General features: G+C 56.5%; 5 protein-coding genes across 5 annotated transcripts; 3 read left to right on the top strand and 2 right to left on the bottom strand.

Annotated features, from left to right (window-relative positions):
* Positions 1–9: 9 nt before the first annotated feature.
* J7T55_013363 (haloacid dehalogenase-like hydrolase) lies at positions 10–1,024 on the bottom strand (the record flags this gene model as incomplete). The annotated part of the gene is made up of 2 exons (XM_053141152.1): positions 10–816; positions 977–1,024. The coding sequence occupies 2 exons, from the start codon at positions 1,022–1,024 to the stop codon at positions 10–12; spliced, it is 855 nt and encodes a 284-aa protein (XP_052995706.1).
* A 465-nt stretch (positions 1,025–1,489) lies between these two features.
* Positions 1,490–2,690, top strand: J7T55_013362 (60s ribosomal protein l5; the record flags this gene model as incomplete). The annotated part of the gene is made up of 4 exons (XM_053141150.1): positions 1,490–1,492; positions 1,628–1,665; positions 1,758–1,901; positions 1,970–2,690. The coding sequence occupies 4 exons, from the start codon at positions 1,490–1,492 to the stop codon at positions 2,688–2,690; spliced, it is 906 nt and encodes a 301-aa protein (XP_052995705.1).
* A 3,218-nt stretch (positions 2,691–5,908) lies between these two features.
* On the top strand, positions 5,909–9,628 carry J7T55_013361 (uncharacterized protein; the record flags this gene model as incomplete). The annotated part of the gene is made up of 3 exons (XM_053141149.1): positions 5,909–5,966; positions 6,082–8,149; positions 8,269–9,628. The coding sequence occupies 3 exons, from the start codon at positions 5,909–5,911 to the stop codon at positions 9,626–9,628; spliced, it is 3,486 nt and encodes a 1,161-aa protein (XP_052995704.1).
* A 1,074-nt stretch (positions 9,629–10,702) lies between these two features.
* J7T55_013360 (histone h1-binding protein) lies at positions 10,703–12,470 on the top strand (the record flags this gene model as incomplete). Its single annotated transcript, XM_053141148.1, has 4 exons — positions 10,703–11,335; positions 11,407–11,675; positions 11,739–12,117; positions 12,216–12,470. 4 exons carry the CDS (start codon positions 10,703–10,705, stop codon positions 12,468–12,470), a joined length of 1,536 nt encoding a protein of 511 aa, XP_052995703.1.
* Positions 12,471–13,129: 659 nt separating this feature from the next.
* On the bottom strand, positions 13,130–15,258 carry J7T55_013359 (GTPase-activating protein gyp1; the record flags this gene model as incomplete). Its single annotated transcript, XM_053141147.1, has 4 exons — positions 13,130–13,393; positions 13,467–14,731; positions 15,105–15,123; positions 15,211–15,258. The coding sequence occupies 4 exons, from the start codon at positions 15,256–15,258 to the stop codon at positions 13,130–13,132; spliced, it is 1,596 nt and encodes a 531-aa protein (XP_052995702.1).
* Positions 15,259–15,897: the final 639 nt, after the last annotated feature.

Genomic DNA, 15,897 nt, shown 5'->3' with positions numbered 1-15,897 from the left:
TCGATTGTTCTATATCTTCGCTCGGCTAGCAGTCTTTATCTTCGGCTTTATTGGAATTTTTGGGTGATCACCAGCAAGTGCCAAACCGGTGATGCCCTCCAGCTCTTCCACGGCTTCATAGGCCCTGCCCAGATTGACCTTGATCGTTCGAAACCCTGCCTTACTGGCTGCTTTCAAATTCTGGCCAATATCATCGAGGAAAACAATGTCGCCTGGGGTGATCCCATCTGCCCAGCCCAGTTCTCTCCCCCTGGGCGAGTCCGCATTTTCTCTGGCGAATTTGTCCACTTCGCGCACTGCAAGCTCATATATCCTAGGGTCAGGCTTCCTCAGACCGACATGGGCAGATGACACGAAGACGTCGAATATGCTTTTAACCGGGTCTGAAGCGATGTCTGGCCGATAGAGCTTGTGTCCTGGAGGGAAAATAACAGTGTTACTCAGTGCGGCAAGGACGTACTTCCCGCTAGCCTTGAGGTTCTTCAAGGCTGGAGACACCCACGGGTCGGGATGGACAGCGGAGGACATCATGTCATTGAACAGGAAGTCTGCGTCGAGAGCAGGCACAGGGGGTGTCAGCTCCGGTAGGCGTGGGTCTTTGGCCCGTTGGTCCTCGTAGAACGCTTTCCACAGCTCCGGAGAGTGCAGGTCCTTGGAAAATCCCTCTATGAAGGCGGCGTCCAAGGGAATTTCGCCCCTTTCTAAGCGGTGCCAGAAGCCATCGGGGGATGTTTTGGAAATAGAGTAGTTTATCCAACCTGGAGGAATACCGAGGCCGAGCTCATAGTCAAGAATAGACTGGAATGGAGAGACAACCTAATACATGTTAGCCCAGTCAGGGAACCACGGCTTTGCAAACAGACAGTTTCCATGTGAATTAAGGCCGTAAACTTTCGAGCAAGTGAAAGTGATGACAGCCAATGAAGCAGTGAAAGAACTTGGGATTGATGTTAGGATCGTAACCATCATGACTTACGACGACGCCGCCAATGTCGAAGAGTATGACTTTGGGCTGGACCCCCATCTCTGCATCAATTCCTTCAAGTATATACTCCACTGGTTGCTCCTCAGGCAGCATACTTGGTATTCAAGCAGTTCTTAGTATGGCTGTATTGCATTCAAGCAGTAGAACCCACCGGTAGTCACAGTGAATACAATTCTGGTGGTATTGATTTGATGATGAGATACGAGACTGAACATACTCCCAGAGAGCGGGCTTGGGGGCATGATTCAACCTCGGCTCGGTTACATGGTAGTGGTGGGAGGACGGCCGATGGGCGATAAGCGGGCGATAACGTCCCCGACCCAAGTAACACTCCTATGACCCACTGCTGGGGAAGCCAGCCAATAGCGTGGGGTAGGGTTTCTCCTCCACAAACCAGACGGCAAAAAGGTTTGCGATTTCTCTGCCCGCCTCTGTGATCCCCGTCTCAGACCACGACAATCAACCAACGACAACTTCGGACACCCAGCCCAAGCAGTCGTCAAAATGGTGAGTCGACAACACAAATCCGTTCTCGAGGCCCTCTCGAGTTCTGTTCTTCGGGAATGAGAGTCAATGCAAGATGCTTCGGATGGAGGAGAACAATCTGAAGCGCAAATTGCTGACTCGATGGGATAATCGCAGCCTTTCCACAAGCTTGTGAAGAGCAGCGCGTACTACAGGTGAGTTACTGATTCTCCACATGATGAGTCTTGCAAACAACATGGAATGCGTCGTCAAGCACGCCAGCGGAAAATACTGACCTCCTCTGCAGTCGCTTCCAGACCAAGTACAAGCGCAGAAGAGCTGGCAAGACCGACTACTATGCCCGCAAGCGTCTGATCACCCAGGCCAAGAACAAGTACAATGCTCCCAAGTACCGCCTGGTCGTCCGCTTCACCAACCGGGACATCATCCTGTGCGTACACCCAGCTCCCCGACGAGAAGACGTCTGGGACAGACGGCTAACAAAGGTTGTGATTACAGGCAGATCGTCTCCTCTGAGATCACCGGTGACAAGGTCTTCGTCTCTGCCTACGCCCACGAGCTCCGTGCCTACGGTATCGAGCACGGTCTGACCAACTGGGCCGCTGCCTACGCCACCGGTCTCCTGATCGCCCGCCGTGCCCTCAAGAAGCTCGGCATTGACGAGACCTTCACTGGTGTCGAGGAGGCCGATGGAGAGTTCACCCTGACCGAGGCTGCTGAGACAGACGACGGCGAGCGCCGCCCCTTCAAGGCCAACCTCGACGTCGGTCTTGCCCGTACCTCCACTGGTGCCCGTGTCTTCGGTGCCCTCAAGGGTGCTTCCGACGGTGGCATCTTCGTCCCCCACTCCGAGAACCGTTTCCCTGGTTACGACATCGAGTCCAAGGAGCTCGACGCCGACACCCTCCGCAAGTACATCTACGGAGGCCACGTCGCCGAGTACATGGAGACCCTTGCCGACGACGACGAGGAGCGCTACAAGAGCCAGTTCCAGAAGTACATTGACGACGACATTGAGGCTGATGGTGTTGAGGACCTGTACACCGAGGCCCACAAGGCCATCCGTGAGGACCCATTCAAGAAGTACGAGAGCGACGCTCCCAAGAAGAGCAAGGACGAGTGGAAGGCCGAGTCCAAGAAGTTCCGCAACAAGAAGCTCAGCTACGATGAGAAGAAGGCGCGTGTCCAGGCCAAGATTGCTGAGCTCCGCTCGGACTAAGCAGTCTCTTGCCTCTTGATATCCAAAAATGACTACTCGCATATGACTTGTCTCTGAAAGCGGGAAAGACCAGGAAAAGGTCAGGATGGAAACGGCGTTGCTCAATGGAAGGGTTGTCTTCAAGGGTTCGGGTCTAGGGAAAAACAATCAAAAGTTCTAGCCACCCTTGCTTTGGGCCTCCTCCAGCTCATTAACATCCGACACCATCGGTTTCCCATCATCAAGTGACATGCAATTCTTCTTGACGGTATTCGTCCGCAGCAGGCGACGGCAGTTGGCTTGAACCGTCGACTGGTCTGCCATATGGGAAGGATGTGTCAAATGGATGCGACCTGCAGTAGCGCACATTGACTCTGCAGCCCAGTGATACACACTCATGTAGAAGTCATGCTTCGCGCCTGCACTGATCTGACAAGAACCAAGAATAACGTGGTCTCATGGCTTGGCTTTTCTGCCCTCTCACAGCCCGCGCGGCCTCTCTGGCTGGGTTGTTCCGCTATGCTCTAACCTCCCCCTGAGCCCTGCCTCGAGCACCGTGACTCTGCTGCATTGACACGCATGGCGAATCCTAAGCAGGCCTGACTCGGCGTAGGTTTCCATCACGAGGCTTAATATACACAGTGAGAGGGCAAGCAAATCCAATGGGCTAGGCAAATAATAGAATAAGAGGACGGAGCCCCGATGGGTCCGATGGGGTTCAAGCAAAATGGGAGAGGGATCTCCGGGGACGGGGGATGAAATTTGAGTTGGGGCTGTTTTGGTATGGCTTGGACTCCGAACAGCCGAGGATACTTCCCGGTGGTGGTGCTCTTGGTGTTCGTCCTCGGATCTACCGGTGGTTTGGGGCGGGTTCGTGTGCCCGCCCGCCCGTGCGAGTGTGATTAATTCAGGAGGAGGGAGGCGAAGGCCCAGGACCCCAGGCCAGCAGCAGCAGCAGCACTGTGGTGTTGATGAAGATGCGTGTGAGAGGTGAGCGCGCGCGGCTAGGGCGCTATATATTCCGCACTAGCTTTCGAGAAGAGAGATCTCACTCCCGGGTCGGCCATCCCCCTCAAAAACCCCCCGTCAGCTGCATTCAAGTGTGCCATTATTGGATTTCTAAGCTGTTTGTCAAGTGTTGATTCATTCGGTGCTGTTTGGGGCAGCGTTTCAATTTGGAATCAATTGGTTGCTTGTTTCTGCTGGCCGGCAAGGGAAACGGCCGCCGGGGCGGAACAGGACCTTTTGGTGAAGAAAGTAAATACTTGGTGTACGGAGCGGAGCAATGCCCTGAACGGGTGGGCTGAGCTCGTGACCCTCTTGGCCCTTGGGTCTCCTTGTCACGCAGTCACGATGCACGACGGGCGGAGGTCGGCGGTGAGGAGGCAGGCGTGGCAGGCGTGGCAGGGCTGGGGGAAAAAAATGCTGTGCTGTGGTTACCCTTTCGTCTGCGTCAAGATCAGATGAGATGGGAGTGTCGTACGAGGCAATTAGCACCTCAAACAGGACAGTGCAGCGTGGATCTCGATTTGCAGCCGCGGCTCAGTTGGATTGTTCATCTTTTTTTTTATTGTGGTCCCGGTTTTCCGCGATGCGATGCGATGTGCATGCGATGCGATGGCATGGGCCACTTCCTGCTACTAGACGACTACATCATAGTGCTTCTGGCAGGTGGCGTGAGAGACTGGATGGATGGATTACCAACACAGACCGGCCATCACAGAGACAGACAGAGAAAAGAGGTCTGACGAAGATGGACCTAGATGCTTCGACTGTGCTCCTTGTGGTGGCAGCTAGCGTCTTGACTCTCTTGGGGTGCACTCTGACTGCCAGGACTGCTGGGGACTTTGGGGCAGGTTGGTAGCGCTAGGGAGGGCGCTAAACGACCGATGTCTTTCTGAGGGAGGGGTCCAAAAACTGGGGACATTGTTGAAGAGGGCAGCCGGGGCATGTCTTGCGTGCTGGACGGGCTGGATGGATGGAGGAGCTGGTCCCCTCCCAATCCACAAGCCATCCAACTGTGTGACGTCGTGCGAACGACCTGGCTGGCTCTGGCTGGCCCTGGTTGTGGCGGGCTATGCCTACTCCAGAAAGGCACATCATATCGCTCACTCACTCCTGTCGCTGTCTGGATGTCCGGGTGTCTGGCTGGCCAGACCCAGCAAGGGATGGTCTGGCGAGCAGTCAGTGTCCGGTTAGTGAGCCCATCCCAGGTCACCCAAGCCATCCAGGTAGCGCCTTTCTTCCCCATCCCATGATACTGGTAGATGGAGACGAACCTGGCATGGGCATGGACAGTATTGGGGATGCCCAGTCAATCCTATACTCGTCTACTTTTGACGGCCGAACTCCCCGTATCCTTTGCAATAAACTCAGCAGATATCGTCGGCGGGAAGTCAATCAGTCAATATTACATGGGCACAGTATGGCGTACTATGTAAATTACTCATCCCGTCTCAGCCTGTGCCCGGGCATGGCTCGCCGCGCTCTCGCTCACCGAGCTCAGCAAAGCAATATTACGAATCAACATAATCAGAATCACACTGTGCTGCACTCACACAACCCATACCTGGCATGTCCGAGTACAGTACTGTACCTAGCCTAGCCTAGCCTGCTGTACGTAGGGGCCTGTGGCCTCTGGCCTGTGGCATACGGGCAGCACCCGACTCCTTTTCGCCCTGCGAGCCATCCACTCACCACCCTCCAGAAACCCCCGACCCACCTGGCACCTGGCACCTGCACCTGGTACCCTTGCCTTGCCTCGCCTCGCCTCGCCTCTCCCGCTGCTCACCTCACCTTACTGTACCATATTACGCAGTACAGTACAAAGTATCAAATCAGTAATAAGCCCGCAACCGGGAATTCGCCAACGGCCAAAACATATCGCGCCCTCCTCCTCCTCGCCCAGGCCTTACTGTTCCAATTCCACACACACCCACTGCTCCGTCCACATACATCCCTTTGAAACGCCCTGGCAGAGGACATCATCTCCCACCCTCACTAACACCATGGCCGCCAAACCCCGCCTGTGATCAGACCCTCCCAGCGTGGTTTAAGCTATTGCGCTCCAGTCCGAGTCTGACCTCCGGCCTTCTGCCGCCGCGCGCCTGCACGAGGAGTCCGTTGCTAGAAGTCACCGAATCCCCCTGGGCTTGAAACTCAATTGCCCTCATCATATCCACAATATCCGCTCCAACCGTCCGACTCTCGTGTGGCTGTCGTATCTGCGCGGAAACATCATGGAGCAGATAACCGGCGTCGACGTCTCGTGGATGGCCCACCACGGAACCCCGAAAGGTAGGTTTTCTGCACTTGCCCGCGATCCCCATGAACTGCCAAATTGCTGTGTCGCCTGTTCACAAAACACTCATGTTGGGTTGGCGGAGCTGACACTGAATCCAAAAATTCGCAGACCGAACGCAGCCTACTCGTCGATCCACCTTCCCTGCTCCCCCGGACCAGTCTCCCCGGGATTCGCCCGCCTCGAGTCCGGTCAGGGAGGCACGCGATGCGAATGGCCACACAGACCCAGCACCGAAAACAAATGGTACACTACCAAAGCAAATACCCCCTCGTCCCGGGTTCACCAGGGAAAGGGGAAACTCGATCAACGAGAAGAATGGTGTGGCAGCCAGCGCATCGCCGACGAGAAGACCCTCGTGGTTTTCCAACATATCGCAGAAGTTCTCGGGCAGCGGGCTTCAAAGCCCGCCACAAGCCAACAACACCCCGACCAAAGATGCTGAGATCTCCGTCCCCAAGATCACGCCAGCCAAGAACGCAGTCCTCCAGCATGCAGCTAAACACCAAGGAGAGGGCCCATACACACCTGCCCCGCCCAGGTCCGGACAGACTGGCATACTGCATGTATTGCGCAGATTATCGTCGAACTCTGGGCAGTTGGGCCCTCCTCTAAAGGGAGCCAACAACCATGGACTGGTTGAGAGGAAGGTATTGAACGTCGATCAGCACCGGGAGCGATGTCCTTTGGAGGAACTGCACCAATCCAAGCTGCGGAGGGTGGCATTTTGTGTCGACGTGGAAATAGCGCCGATGCCCAAATATTCCGATGCTGAGGCGTCTCCTTCGCCCAAGGTGTGTGCCACCGGGAAGCCCGAGAAGCGAAAGCTCGCTGAGAAGGGTGAGGGCGAGGCGCTGAAGAATCCCAAGGCTGTCGAGGAACAGAAGGAGCAGGATGGTACCGTCGAGGTCTCGGGGGAGAAACTACCAAAGGAGCCTGAGAAAGAAGGTACAGAAAACAAGGACGTCTCTGCTAATACCGACAACCCGCCTCCCACCGACACCAGCACATCCACGAAAAAGAAGGAGAAAAAGAAGAGGAGCGAGGAAGAGAGGAAAGCGAGGAAGGATAAGAAGCGGAAACTCGCCGAAGCCAACGGGCAAGTCCCTCTGGAGCTGCACCTTGACACCGATACTTCCGAACCGTCAGCCCCGACCACTCCCAAGGTCCAGGCTGTCCCCACAACGAACCCAGTGCGCATCTATAGGAGATGTTGTCAGCTCAGGGAGACACCTATCCTCAAGAAGATCACCGAGCAGCTCATGGCACCCACAAACTCCACGCCGGCCGGTGTCGTTGAGAAGCTGGACCTCAGTGGGTACTGGATGCAACTTGCAGATCTCGTTACTTTGGGAGACTACCTGGCTGTCGTGCCGGTGAAGGAGGTAATACTAGAAAACTGTGGTCTCAATGACGAGGGGTTGAGAGTCGTACTGGCCGGTCTCCTTGCTGCCAGAAAGACCAGCAGTGGTGCCCCCAGGAAACGACCAATAATTTCCGCTGATGGGCTTGTTGAGCAAGGAGGCGTGGTCGAGAGACTGGTGCTGAAGAACAACAAAATCGGACCCGAAGGCTGGAAGCATCTCTGCTTGTTCCTCTACATGTGCAAATCCATCGTCAGCCTGGATCTGGCAGAGATTCCGTTTCCCAAGCCACCGCAGCAGCCAACGGCGAACGGGCACATTCACCATTTCCACCTTCATGAAGAGAAGAGGGCCCCGTTAGACATCAGCGCTCTGTTCGCCAAGTCGGTTGGTGAAAGACTGGCAGGATCGACTCTTGAAATGATTAACCTGAGCAACATCGGACTGAACCACGCCCAACTCGGCCAGATTCTTGACGGCATAATGCAGTGCGGTGTCCGCAGACTTGGTCTTGCGCACCTTGACCTCGACACTGATGGTCTCGAGCACATCAAGAGATATCTCACCAGTGGCAAATGCGAGGCTCTGGATTTGGGTGGTAACGACTTGCGCGAGCAGTGCGAGATCATTGGCGGCGCCATCGATGAGTCCAACGCACTATGGGCGCTTAGCTTGGCTGAGTGCAATCTCAAGCCAGCCTCGCTGTGCAAACTACTGCCACACCTATACAAGCTCTCGAATTTTCGATTCCTTGATCTTTCGCACAACCAGTCACTCTTTGACTCGGACCCTAGCGCGGTCGGGGTTCTGAGAAGGTATGTCCATCTAGACCTGTCTACATTCGCAAAAACATTTCACTGACCGCGAATAATAATAGATACTTGCCAAAGATGGAGACTGTGAAAAGAGTACATCTAAGCGATTGTTCACTCAGCTCCGAGCAGGTCATTGCCCTCGCCGAAGTCATTCCGGAAATGAAATCGATAGCTCATATCAGTTTCCTGGAGAATCCAGAACTTACGAAACTGGCAGATGCGAGCACAGAGGAAACACAGGAAGAAGCGTCTGCGCTGTACGCTTCTCTGTTGGCTGCTACGAGAATATCCCCCAGCCTCGTCTCTGTGGACATTGATGTGCCCACCGAAAGGTCTGGCGAGATCGTGAAGGCTCTGGCGAAGCAGATTGTGGCCTACTGTCTGCGAAACATGGAGCGACTGCCACTGAGGGACGGTGGATCAGCCCTTGAGGAAGCTTTGGCACATGGCGCCAAGGATCCAGAATATCCAGATGTGATCCAACATCTCGTTGGGCATGATGTCATGGCGCCCGACACAGATGACGAGGAGGTCGCACCTGACGATGACTACATCGTCGGTGGTACAGGTGTTGCTAAGGCGCTGGCTTGCTGTCTGGACAATCGCGGAGTTGCGTCGAGGAGAAACTCCGGTGAATTCGTGCGAGATTTCGAGACCGGCGTCCCGCAGCCGAGGCCGCAACTGCCAGGCGGAAAGGCGAAGGATGTGTCAAAGCACTTGCTCCTCAGCGCAAGGAAAATTCGGCACCGTCTGGAGCCTGCTCTCACCAAGGCAAAGAACATGGCAGACCAGTCCACCGAAGAGCGGGGCACTTACCAGCGCCTGCTGTTTCTGCAAAGAACTCTGGATGGCATCATCAAGCGGTTTGAGGACGAGTTTCCAGAGACGAAAGAGGCGGCAGACAGTGGTATATCGATTCCGCCGCCGGACAACCAGCTCGAGAAGATCACTACTCGCAATTCTCTGTCGTCTGCCGAAGCAGAGCCAGAGCACGTTGCAGGAGGATCCGATGCCGAGGATGACCTGGAGGTGCAGCGCAGCCTAGCTCGAAGCAGCTCCAACCTGTCGCTGTCGTCCCTGGCCCTCGATCGCGAAGAAGGCCGCGCGCTGCGGTCAGGCCACCAGTTCCGCTCCGGATGGATGACGGCGGAGCAATACCAACTGCTGTCATCGGCAGGCTTCGAAGAACTGGAGAAGGACCCGCACCAGGTGCGCATATTCAACGAGCTAATTGACGAGCTCGATGATGTTGAGATCAACAAGCTACGGGAAGAGAAGGGCGCCGTGAAGGTGTTCCAGGAGCACAGGCAAAGGATTGTGGACGCCTGCCGAGAGGCTGACCCTGAGTACTGGGCCAGATTTGTGGAGAGTCAGGAGAAGGCCAAGGCAAACGTCAAGGTCTCGCAGCCCAAGCCCTGTAACAACGGGACTGGGCCGGAAGTCGCGGTCGCGGATGATGAAGTTGCTGTCGCAGACTAGAGGAGCGGACTGCAGCCTGTGCCATTGCGGGCGCAGCCGACGAAGAGGAGGAGGAGGTGCTGTTTCTGCTTTCATTGAGCCTTGAATTAAAAGCCAGGATGGACTGGTTCCCGCCAAGGAAGATAAAAGCTGTTGCTCGTGCTTGCGACCTGAATTGCATCAACACTGGCGTTTGAAGCGGAACCTCATGAGCCAGCCTCAGCAGGCCCTCAATATCTGATGTTTTGCGCACATTTTTCTTTTGTTCAATATACTGGAACCACAAAGAGACAGGATTGTTTCGGTGTACAGATACCCGGCGTGGGAGGCACAGGAGGGCTTTTGCCAGGATAATCTGCTTGGGTGGGAAGGATATGGGATGCATTCGTTTCGTGCTCAGGAGGATGGACAACAGGCTGGGCAGGTCGAGATAGGAGCGAGCGGTTTGGGTACCGAGAGAGCGTGGTCTGTGTCCTACGGGCTGTACCGTGCTGAGCTGTATTGTCTTGTGTATACTGGAATATAGGGAGGGGAATGGGAATGAGATTTGAGAAAACAGGAAAAACAACATGATACCTGGTTGCGTGCTTCTTGTCCCGTGATGGGCGAGTGCATCGTGAATGCTGAGCGCCCATCTCGGGGTCTGACGTGCCTGGGTCCACTGGTGGCTCCACCTGAGCTTCCCCAAAGCTGCTCCCTGCCCCCTGCTGCTCCCTTGCTGAGCTGCCCCCGGGCCCACCCGCCAATTAGGACGCGTCTGCCCAGGACTGGCAAGCAGCTCTTCGCGTCACAAGCTTCAGGGTCCCCCAGACCATAAGACCACCCCAGCCCGCCATTACCTGCCAGTGCCTGCTGTTGCGCAAACTCAGATCTCCAGCTCTTCCTTTTCCAACCCTACTTTTCCGTTATTTATCCATCTCAATTGGCTTTGCGAGACTGAAGCCGTGTTACTTGCCAATCGCAAAGTGAATAATTTCTCGCGACGGTCCTGCCCTTTCCCACCCTCTAGGCCCACTGACATCACAAGCGCATCACTTCCAAGCCTCACACCTCGCACACACGCGCAGCCACAAACAGCCCGCCATCTATCCCACCATGGCCGACGAAGCTGCCACCACCCCGAGGTCGGTCGCCGACCCGGGCACAGCGACACCGACCCTCGCGCCTGGAACCGCGACAGGCACTGCCACCCCGCAGTCCGCCATCTCCATCCCCCTCACGGCCGAGCAGCGCACGCTGAGCCTCAAGGTCTCGCTCGCCGACCTCACCGCGCGCGCCTCGGGCCTGTACGCCCAGAAGAAGTTCGACGAGGCCGCCGAGGTCTACGCCCAGGCCGCCGAGATGCAGGCCGAGATGAACGGCGAGATGTCGCCAGAGAACGCCGAGATCCTGTTCTTGTACGGCCGCAGCCTGTTCAAGGTCGGCCAGAGCAAGAGCGACGTGCTCGGCGGCAAGGCGCCCGCGACCGAGGGCGCCAAGCCGAAGCAGAAGAAGGCCCCCAAGAAGGCGAACGGCGCGCCCAAGCCCGAGCCCGAGGCTGAGCCGGTGTCTGCCGCACAGGAGAAGACGGAGACCCCTGAGGCGGACAGGGTCGCCGAGGAGGCGGTCAAGATCATTGCAGACGACACGAGTGCCGGAAAAGCGGACAAGAAGGAGGTCGAGGCCAAGAAGCCTCTGTTCCAGTTCACGGGCGACGAGAACTTCGCTGACTCAGACGAGGACGAGGATGTCAGTGACAATTTCCACATCTTGCCGCCGACCTCACCCTGTGCGCACGCGCTGACTTGTGACTCAAACAGGCCGGTGCTGAAGGAGAGGGTGAAGAGGACGAAGAGGAAGATGACGACCTCGCCACAGCATTTGAGATCCTCGACCTGGCTCGCGTGCTGCTGAAGAAGCGGCTGGAGGAGAAACTCGCTGCAAACACTGCCGAAGGCAAGGGCAAAGAGAAGGCCGAGAACGGCGGCGATGAAGATAACGAGCACGGAGATGTTGGCCTCAGACATATCAATGAGCGCTTAGCGGACACGCATGACATCCTGGCCGAGATCTCACTCGAGAACGAACGGTACGCGAACTGCCCACCCACGGCCGCTCGTCGCATCGGATGCGGTTGCTAACCGCGTCTCAGATACCCGAACGCCATTGCCGACGCGCGAGAGTCGCTCAGGTACAAGCAGCAGCTGTACGGCGAGGACTCGGAGATCATCGCCGAGGCGCACTTCAAGCTTTCGCTGGCGCTCGAGTTCGCGTCTGTCACTGCCCAGGCGGATGAGGACGCGGCAGCCGGCGGCAGCAGCAGCGACGCAGCCGCCGCGCCGCCGCGTGAGGTCAACCAGGAGCTCCGCGACGAGGCGGCAAAGGAGCTCGAGGCGGCCATCGAGAGTACCAAGCTCAAGCTGCAGAACAAGGAGGTCGAGCTCGCGACGCTGCACTCACCCGAGGACAACGACATCTCGCGGAAGCAGATCACCGAGACAAAGGAGATTATCGCTGACATGGAGCAGAGGGTGAGCCTGAACCCCATCTCATTTTCCTGCCGATTCCCCTTTGTGGAGGCGCTGTGACTATTCTTTCAAGGGGTGCTAATCTTGTCTACCTATCACAGCTGGTCGACCTACGCGGTCCACCCATCGACATGAAGGCCGCCCTCGGCGTCGACCCCATGGGCGGCATCCTCGGCGCCGCGTTGGGCGAGTCGTCGACCGAGACCGAGGCGCGCATCGAGGAGGCCAAGAAGACGGCCACGGACCTCACTGGCCTGGTGCGCAAGAAGGACAAGCGGAAGGCCGAGGGGGACGCCGCCGGCGCGGAGGAGGAGTCGAGCAAGAAGGCCCGCACGGAGGAGGAAAGCACCTCGTGAGACGTGAGGATTTCTCAGGCTGGTTTGATGTTACTATGAGGATAGGGGAGGAGGACCCAGAGGAGAGGCGATTTCCGGCGGCGGGAGGAAAAGGATCCTATCTTGGGCGTGGTGTTCATCCGCAACTTTTGAGCCCTCGGCGCATTTGCTTGGAAACCCAGATTCCACTATTGTTTTTGTCATCTCTGTATTATAGCGCACACCTCTGCGAAGAAGCCCAAGTCCGGGGTTGGTGAGAAAAGCATTGCAGGCTACAAAGTCTCCGTCAAAGGTAAAGCTGAAAAGAAAGTGGCTCATTGACAGCTGTCGGTCCTCCCAAATTGCTTTGGAATTGTTTGCTACATTTACTCTAAAGCATTCAGTGAATTTCCATGGAAGAATACAGATTCTATGCTCGTGGTGGTTCCTTATTCATCTGCTGAGAGGACCTGTGAGACATGCATATTGTGCCCATGCTAGGGTGGTAGCCAATTTGTTTCCTGAAATTACGATTGGTATTTCACCTGGTCTATTGTGACCGCCGCCGGAACCAAGTACTCCTCCATATAATGCAACCCGCTTTTTCCACAACTTTTTTCATCTTTGCTACCCTTTCTTTGTCCTTCTTTCGCTCCCCGTCCCCGTTCTGCTTCCCCCACTTCCATTACCTTTACGACTCCTCACAGCTGCAGGCTCTGACTCTGGCTCCGGCTGGTCGACGGCCCGCCCCTCAGGTGCGCCGCCGAGCCCTTGAACAGGCTCTGCCAGATGTACGCCTCACTGAGAAGCAGCTCGATGTCCTTCTCGGTCCACTCGCGCGTGGGGAGCGACTGCAGGAACATCATGATCTCCTGAAAGTCCATCTTGACGAGCTTGTCGGACCACTTGACTAGGAACGCAGCGCAGACGTAGAGGTGGAACTCAGAAAAGCCATTTTCCTCGGCCTGCACGGACGCTGTCAGCACTTGTAGTTGATGAAAGTGGGGAAAAGGAAGAGAAGGGGGAGAAAAGACTGACCAGATATGTGTCCCACATCCTGATGGTGTTCTTGACGCTGACCTCCCTCATCAGGAGGCAGTTCATCCACCGGAAGCTGAACTGGATGAACTCGACGTGCTCCCTCTCCAGGTGCCGCGCCAGCCCGGCGTCGATCCTCGCCGTGAGGTCCTGCAGCGCCCGGACCTGCCGCTGAATTCCTGGCTGTGCGACAATGTAGTGGTCCTGTATGCCGTCGAGCAGCTTAGTCAGGCACCAAAAGGAGTCCGCCTCGACCGCGTCCAGCACCGCCTTCGGCAACTGGCCCGGGTCCATGCCCCGCTCTATGTCCGGGTCGGTGATGTACACGCCGAGGAACGTCTGCCAGAAGGGCGTGACGAGGTCGTTGATGCCCTGGACGTAGCCGCTCGCCGGGTGGCGCACTGCCCAGACGTAGAGGATCCGCTCTAGCGAGCGCTGCGTCGCCTCGTAGCCGTAGAGCTCGATGTGCGGGTTCGTCCGGGGCACGTCGATGCTGATCTGGTGCCACACGGCCTCGTCCAGACCTCGTGACCCTCCTCCCACCTTCCCTGCCGTCGCGCCAGTGCTGCCAGTGCCCTTTTCGAACGACTGCTTCACCCCGTCTAGATACTCCTTGCGTTTCCGTTCCAGAGTCGCCACCCGCCGCTCGCTGCTCGTCGGTAGATATGAGAGGAGGAGCTGCCATGTCATGGCTCTGACCTCCTCCGGCACGCCTGACCATGCTGCTGCCCGCAGGTCTGGGAGAACCACGCTGGAGGCCTGGAGGATCTTCTTGAACTTATTTATCCTGGATATCCTAGAGTTGATGGCGTCGACTTCTTTAGGTGAGGCGTTTGGTGGTGTTGAAGGGTGATTGATGAGGTGGAGCGCATTAGCTGGGTCCTTGAGGATCTCCTTGTACTGTGGCCTGAGGATCTTGCCCTCGCTCTTCTTGGCCACCGGGTAAGATGGGGTCGGTCTCTCGATCGCGATGTCGGCGCTGTTGGAGAACCGCCTGGAATGGAAGCCACCGCTGTAGCTGTCTATATCTGAGGATTGATTGCCGGCATTGGCTCTCGTCTGAGCGTCTTGCATTCGCTTTGTCCTTCTCTTCATGTTTGAAAGGCTTGGCAAGCCGAAGTCGTCCCCATCGTCGTCATCGTAGTCATATATCTCGCCTGCATCGTCTGCGTTCCAGTCGTCATTGGTAGTGGAGAGGAAGTTCATGTAGGTTTTGAAGGGAGGAGACGTCGGCCGCGGAGCGTGTCGTTGTTGCGGAGGCGAGGCTGGCTTGTTAGAGTGTGAGGATGTTGGAGGAGTTCGAGGCCGCGTTGCTGAGCTAGACAAGTTTCTGGGGAAGGCAGTGTCAGCACTGGGGACGACCTAGGCAGACGAGGCTGATCTAACAGTGAGTCGAGTTTGAGCATATCAGCATGGGAGTACGCTGCTCCAACAACCAGGCTGGATTCACGAGTCGTCTTTCTGGGTCCATTTGCCGGCGTCGGATTGCGCCAGAATGGAGAGGCAGACCTGCTTCCGGATCAGCGCCGAGTCGCCAATGCTTCTCGAGACAACTCTTACTCAGATCTATCTACGTTGGAGCAAGGCCAGGCTGTCAATCTCAATAGTGTCAGGGTGGAATGGTGCGTGAACACATACCGACTTGGACCATTTCCTGCTACACACAGCGCACCACAAGTCAGTTTCGGAGCCGAGTCGCAAGCCTGTCGCACTGGAGGCGAGGGAGGGGAAGAGGGAGACCTACCTGTGGCGGCGGCTTCTTGCCACTCCCTGAGGAGGACGAGGAGAACATTGTGGGTGTAGACGACAGTGGACAAGAGGAGCAAGTGAAGCTGTGCCACCCAGTTTCAACTCATGGTCGCTGTTGGTTCGTAGTCTAGATCGTGCATCCTTCCAATGTAGCAGACTGCCTCGAGATATCCACTTGCACCCGCACTGCTGCGACTGATCGAACGCCCGCTTGCCTGAGCTCGGTTTCGCCGTTGGCTGTGGAAAGCCCACTTGTAGAGGGCCCCTAACAAGGTGCCTGGGGTGCTAGGACCCCCGCCATCCACTGGCAGCCTAAGATGCCGCTAGGTTCCTAGGCAGGCACCTAGACAATCAATTCTCCGGCTACAGCTAAGCTGCTATCGGGCCACCCAGGCCCACGCACACACGCACACACACACACACCACACACAACTCAGGTAGAACCACACTAGGAATGCCAATGAGCGCACGGGCCATGTGGACGTTTATCGATAGCCGACTCTCAACCCAGCTTTCTCCAGGTCGCCCCCGTTGTAGTCGATTCAAACCTCAACCGCAATCAAACCGAATTTCCTGCTCACCTTCCGCGACCGCGCCGATCACGACACAATCGACTGTATCGCGTCGCCTCCTTTTCTTGACGATAGCTGCAGTTTACTCATTCATCCATTCATTTTCTTGC

Source organism: Diaporthe amygdali (genome assembly GCF_026229845.1).
Source record: "Diaporthe amygdali strain CAA958 chromosome Unknown NODE_8_length_1307975_cov_65_857355, whole genome shotgun sequence".
NCBI classification, from domain to species: domain Eukaryota; kingdom Fungi; phylum Ascomycota; class Sordariomycetes; order Diaporthales; family Diaporthaceae; genus Diaporthe; species Diaporthe amygdali.
The sequence above is the reverse complement of the archived record's forward strand: the minus strand, read 5'-3'. Positions and strand labels throughout refer to the sequence as shown.